The sequence below is a fragment of the Henckelia pumila genome, chromosome 1 (genome assembly GCF_033568475.1).
Source record: "Henckelia pumila isolate YLH828 chromosome 1, ASM3356847v2, whole genome shotgun sequence".
NCBI classification, from domain to species: domain Eukaryota; kingdom Viridiplantae; phylum Streptophyta; class Magnoliopsida; order Lamiales; family Gesneriaceae; genus Henckelia; species Henckelia pumila.
The window spans coordinates 8,469,030-8,475,674 of NC_133120.1; the positions used below are offsets into that span (position 1 = coordinate 8,469,030).

General features: G+C 42.2%; 2 protein-coding genes across 2 annotated transcripts; one reads left to right on the top strand and one right to left on the bottom strand.

Moving 5' to 3' along the window:
* Positions 1 to 205: 205 nt before the first annotated feature.
* LOC140894591 (uncharacterized) lies at positions 206 to 1,009 on the bottom strand. Its single transcript, XM_073303146.1, has one exon. It carries the CDS (start codon positions 1,007 to 1,009, stop codon positions 206 to 208), a length of 804 nt encoding a protein of 267 aa, XP_073159247.1.
* A 4,070-nt stretch (positions 1,010 to 5,079) lies between these two features.
* LOC140894601 (uncharacterized) lies at positions 5,080 to 5,784 on the top strand. The gene has a single exon (XM_073303159.1). The coding sequence runs from the start codon at positions 5,080 to 5,082 to the stop codon at positions 5,782 to 5,784; it is 705 nt and encodes a 234-aa protein (XP_073159260.1).
* The last annotated feature ends 861 nt before the right edge of the window (positions 5,785 to 6,645 follow it).

The following is a 6,645-nucleotide window of genomic DNA, read 5'->3' on the forward strand; positions in this document are numbered from 1 at the left end:
TTAGCAAAGACCTCGCTACCCATAGGAGTAGAGACCACTAACAACACGGCTAAATGAATAAACGACAATCTATGATTCTTAGCAAAACGTGCTGGGATGAATGAGTGTGATGCACCCGTATCAATCAAGACATATGCAGGAAAACCACACAAACTACGGGTACCTGCAATCATCCGATCACTGTTAGCCTCCGCCTGCTCGTGGTTCAGTGCAAAAACTTGCCCTTGAACGCGTGGCCGTAGAGAAGAATGACCACGGGAAGAAGTCTGTCACTGCGACGGCTGTGACTGCTGGCGCAGCTGCGGCTGCTGTACTGACGCCTGGGAACCTCCAGAACCAGTAGCTCCTCCCATAATGGTAGGACAGTCTCCTTCATGTGCCCCTCTTGTCCACACTGAAAACACACTCCAGTCGATCGAGGACACAAGCCTGGTGGATGCTTACGCCTACATTGACAACACCGGCTCATCCCCTGGCTACCGAAATGCTGAACTCTGCCAGATCCGGAAGAAGAAGAAGAAATTCCTCCCTGTTTCTTGAAAGACTGGCCCCTCGGACTCAAAGAACTAGTCGGTCTGGATGCAGAAGAAATCATAGACCTGTTCCTCCAAAGACTGTCCTCGTCTTGATGAAAACGGTCCACCAAACCCTCATAGGTCATGTCGCTCCCAACAAAAACCATCAGATGAATCTCAGGGTTAAGACCCTGAAGGAAATGATCATACTTGGCCACAGAACTCTCAGCAATATGTGGACAATAAGGTAGTAAATCAAAGAACTTATGCTCATACTCCTCAATATTTATCGTCCCCTGTCGCAGTCCAAGCAACTCACTAGCTTTCGCCTGACGAAGAGCTGGAGGAAAATACAATCTCTGGAAAGCAGTATGAAACTCAGCCCAAGTAGCTGCTCCTCTCGCTGCTATAAAAGGTGCGGAAGTATATCTCCACCACTTCCCGGCAACCCCTGGAGTCTCACCTCCTGCCAAAGGCTTAGGGCTCACCTGCATAAATCTATGCATACTGACTCGCCTCTGATCCTAACGGTGTCCACAACGATGTCGACGACCTTCTCCTCCGTCTCCTCCATCCCAATGACCATCACCTCCACTATCGTGGCTCTCGTCGTAATCTACCATATGTCAATTAATAACAGATAATGTATTAATTTTCTTTACTAATCCCCAGTTGCAATGCACATTGATACCAATAAATGTAGAGAACCTACCCGGATCCACTACCTAATCAGAGTTAATTAGCGCATGCAATAAATACTTAAAGCATAAAGAACGAATAATTTTAAATACAACAAATCCAATCGGCAGAATACAACCGACGATAATAAAAGTGTATAAATACTCTTATACAACCAAATCGAAAGTCTTAGGGTCACAAGCCCTACTGCTAAACTCCCATTGCAACAGGTAACAACTCAACCCTGCTGCGAGTCACCTAGACAATCCAGCCTCAAACCTGCCCCGTCACAAGGAATCCCAAAAAGACACCAACAGGGGAGTGAGCGACAATGATCAATACGAAAGCAATGATATATAAAATAATATGCAGCAAGCAAATGAATTTAAAATACTGGGTAAAACAATATACTCAGGGCGCCAATGAATACATAGTACCGTGCTAAGAGAGCGACTCCGCGGGGTACTCGTGTATTCCCCTATCCACTATAGCGTCTACTCCACCGTCGTGGTCGCTCATAGTGATAAAAAAATCAGGGGCTGAGCCTCCCCAGACACGAATCCATAAGGAGTAACTCATCGCCTATGAAAACTATCATGACTCGTATCATACGAGATGCAGTCCAGTGTAAAAACAAGCATGTGCTAAAGCCGTAAAACATGATAAAACATATAGCACATTGCAAGGTCCAAAACGTCCACTAGCTTAATCACGGTTAATTGATTAAATTATATGATTTAATGCATGTTATTTAAAATGTTTAATTGCTATGTTTAATTATGTGATTAAATTAAATGCCTGAAATTTTATGCAATATGTATGATTTTAAAGTTTTTATGTTGGAATTAATCTTGGGTCGCAGGAAAGCGTTTAGCCTTGAAGCGAGTAAGAAAATATTTTTTTTGGTATGCAGTGTATTTTTATTGGGAGACTACAAATTTTAAAGGATTTTAAATGTAACTAATGGGCCATTTTGGAGCACATTAGTCACAAAAGAAATAAGCGTTCAGATTTTTTTTTTCCTTCTGAACTCTCATTTTGAACGCTCTCTTTTCTTTCAAATCTCTCTCACTCGAACGCTGCATCAAAGCTAGGGTTCTTCGACTTCTCAAGGCTAGATCCTTCCGCCGTCCACGTTAATCCCAATCAGACGATTCAGGCAAGTTTTTACTGTTTTTAAACCCATTCAAGAATATATGTATTTTTTTTTAGGTAAAAACCTAGGTGTGTGATTGATGATCTATGCATTTTTCTTGAAAATTTTATGAGTATGTTGCTTGATTGTGATACGTGAAGAATTCCTGATGTGTTCGGTTCATGTTTATTGAGTTTTGAAAGATTTGAATGCATTATATCAGATTTTTGGGTAAAGAAGTTATGAATGTTTTTGAATCAAAATCTTTGAATGTTTGATGTATTGGTACAAGTTATTTTGAAATTTTGATGTTGTTGAATGGTATCTTTGATGGAAAATCGTCCCTAAGCAATGTGGTTTTGAAAAAGTGCAGAAAAGATCAGTTTTTCAAAAAAAAGAGTCGCGACGGCGCGCCCGCGCTGCCAAGCAGCGCTCCCGTGCTTGAGTCGCGCAAGTCTGCGCATAGGAGGCGCACCCGCGCTGCCAAGCAGCGCGCCCGTGCCGAGCGCGTGCACTTTTGCGAGCGGTCGGCACGCCCACGCTGGTTGTGCGTGCGGCCGCGCTATAGGGGAAGCGCAGCTGTGCCGCAGGCTCAAACTTCCCACCCCATTTTACGAGTTTTTGAGTCCTAAAAATCATGATTTTGATATTTTAAGGTATTTTAATTATTTTTAAGAATTTTCATGAAGAATGTTAAAGTTTTCAGGGTCCGAAAAGGACGGAATGCCTCACGTGGATCGGTCAAGTTTTGTATTGCATGATTATGTGATTTTCTCATGAAAGCTAATTTCTCATGAAATGTTTTGAAGGAATTTAAACATGTAGCATCACGAGAAATTTTATGAGCATGTTACGAGGTTTATGAAAATGATATGATATGATTTGATAAGATGAATGATATGATACATGAAAAATATTTTGATGAATTATGCGTCTTGTGGTGATTATATGGGGTATGCACTTCGGGATGAGCTCCGGAGCGGCTATCCAAACATGGCTCATGGGATGATTATATGGGATATGCACTTCGGGATGAGCGCCGAAGCGGCTATCCAAAGAATGAAAGTTTACGGGTGTAATGCCATATGCTTGTTGATTAACAGGAAACCATGAATGACTCGTTATGACGGTTACCACACTACTCATACTTCATCACCTCAAATATTTTTATGTTATGGCTACATCAAAGTTATGTTTATTGCATGAAAGTTTAAGTTAATATTTTTCTTTTAAAGTAGAAAATCCTTTTTTCTGCCTGTTCTTGCTGAGTCTTTCGACTCACTATACTTGAATGGTGCAGGTAACGATGATGTGGATGCTTATATTAATGATTATGTGACCGGGTATGAAGAAGAGGTCGGGGTCGGTCCAACGGGCAATGCATGAGTGTGAACGCTTTAGCTTGGGAGATGTTTTAAAAACATTTTTTTTATTTGATGAGAGACAAACAAGTTTAATTTTCTTTAGTTTTTGGCCATGTTTGGCAAAGATTTTTAGATACTATTTTATTATGTGAAATTTTTATATGCTCCTTTTAATAAAGAAGATGATGCTTCCGCAAAATTTTTATTTTTACCAAATTTAAGTATGTATGTTTGAGTAACGTTTCGATTGTGAATTTGGGACGTTACAGCTTGGTATCAGAGCAGTTCGCTCTGGGTTTGTCGCACACGTGCATTCTCATCACGACCCTATGTTTCGTCTTCATGTCTGTAAGTTTTATGTTATGGATTGTTTAAGATGCATGATAATGTTTTTGATTTATAGTGTATGCCTATTGAGTAGGATGTTATGTTTAAATAACGTAATTAAGCATGTGGACTGTATGGAAATCAGGATCATGGCTAACCGTAGGAATCCGAACAATGACGACAATCAGAACAATCAGTTTTTGGCTGGGTTGGCGACTCTGTTGCAAGAGCAGAGTAGAGCCCATGGGGAACAGATTCAACATTTAATCCAAGCACAAGCGGGAGGACGGAACAACAATCAGCCGCTATTAACTAATCCAATCTTTAAACAGTTTAAGGATCTAGGGCCACATGAGTTCAAAGGAAGGGCTGATCCCCTTGTAGCCAAGGAATGGGTGCAGTCAGTGGAGACTATTTTTGACTACATGCAGCTCACTGATGCAGACCATGTGAGGTGTGCCATCTTTATGTTCCGTGATGATGCACGGGTTTGGTGGCAGGGAGCCCGTTCTGCTGTGGATATGACTACGTTAACATGGAATGGATTCAAAGATGTGTTCTACGGGAAATATTTCACTATCAGCACCAGGACTAGACTTGCTAGAGAATTTCTGGATCTCCTCCAAGGGAGCATGTCCATTGCCGAGTATGTGAAGAAGTTTAATAGAGGGAGGTACTTTGTGCCCATGATTTCGGGCAATGCTGCAGAGGAGTTGAAGCATTTCACAGAGGGACTGAATGCCACTATTCGACGAGATGTCAGATTGAGTGGGGCACAAACGTACCGAGCAGCAGTGGATGAGGCTATGTTGTCAGAAAAAGATGGGAATGATATTATCAAAGAATCGCAAGCGAAGAGGATTAGTTACCAAGGGAGAGAGCAGCAAGGGTCTAGTCAGAAGAGGCCATATCAAGCTCTAGCTCAAAGGAGACCGCAACAGCAGCAGCGCCAAAACCCCAATCAGGAGAGACCTCGGGGACAGAATCAATCGAACGCCAACGCTCCAAGGCCGGCAAATGCACCTATCTGTTAGAAGTGTGGGAAGTCATACTCCGGTCAATGCATGCTTGGGACCAATACTTGTTTTCTCTGCAAGAGGCCAGGGCATTTTGCCAAAGACTGCCCGCAGCCAAAGGAGCCTGTCAAGGGAGAGTGTTTGTTATGACTCACGATCAGGTTGACCCAGATTCTGCAATTGTCTCAGGTATGATTCGTATTGCTGATTTACCTGCATTCGTGTTGATAGATACAAGAGCTACGCACTATTTTATGTCTGTTAGTTTCATGATGAAATTGAGGGTCTTGCCGGATGAATCTATTTCGGAATTTTGTGTGTCGTTACCCTCAGGAGAAGAACTGAAAAGTAGTAGTGTGGTAAGAAATTGCAAGGTTCAGATGCAGAGTCTAGTTTTGTGTGCAGATTTTATTGTTTTGAAAATGGTGGATTTTGATGCAATTCTTGGGATGGACTGGTTGACTCGGCATGAGGCTATTATTGACTGCAAACGGAAAACTGTCTCTGTGATAGATCAGAATGGGAAATCGTTGGTGTTTCACACTACGTCTAAGAAGAGCGCACCAGGTATGATTTCTGCAGGAACAACCTGGAAATTATTGAGTAATGGGTGTACAGGATTTCTTGCGAGTCTAATTGGTGATCTGGAGGTACAGCGACCGAAACTTGGGGAAGTGGAGGTAGTGAAAGATTTTTCGGAAGTCTTTCCCGATGATGTTGCGGGATTGGCACCGATCGAGATGAAATAATTAAAGGATCAGTTGCAAGAGTTGCTAGATAAGGGGTTCATCAGACCGAGTGTATCGCCTTGGGGTGCACCGGTGTTGTTCGTCAAGAAGAAAAATTGGCCAATGAGATTGTGCATTAACTACAGAGAGCTGAACCGAGTTACAGTGAAGAACATATATCCCTTGCCCAGAATAGACGACTTGTTCGACCAATTGCAAGGGGCAGAGGTGTTCTCAAAAATCGATCTACGATCAGGTTACCATCAACTGAAGGTAAAAGATGCAGATGTGCAGAAGACAGCATTCAGGACTCGCTATGGCCACTATGAGTTCTTGGTAATGCCGTTTGGGTTGACCAATGCACCAGCTGTGTTCATGGATTTGATGAACAGGGTGTTTCAACCTTTCTTGGATCAGTTTGTCATAGTCTTCATAGATGACATATTGATCTATTCTCGCAGTAGAGAGGAACATCGTCAGCACTTGACTACAGTGTTGCAGATTTTGAAAGAAAAGTAGTTGTATGCTAAATTCAGTAAGTGTGAATTTTTGCTGGAGCAGATTTCATTTTTTGGTCATATAGTTTCAGCTAAAGGGATTGAGGTCGATCCGTCTAAGGTGTAAGCGGTTCGAAATTGGGTTGCTCCAAAGAATGCTACAGAAATACGAAGTTTCTTGGGTTTAGCAGGCTACTACAGGAGATTTATTCAATACTTCTCTAAGATAGCTCTACCACTGACTCCTTAACTCGAAAAGGTGTGAAGTTTGTTTGGTCAGATCAATGTGAGAAGAGCTTTGCCGAATTGAAAGAAAGTCTGATGTCAGCGCCAGTGCTAGCAATTCCCAAAGGGACAGGTCATTTTGTGGTTTATACAGATGCTT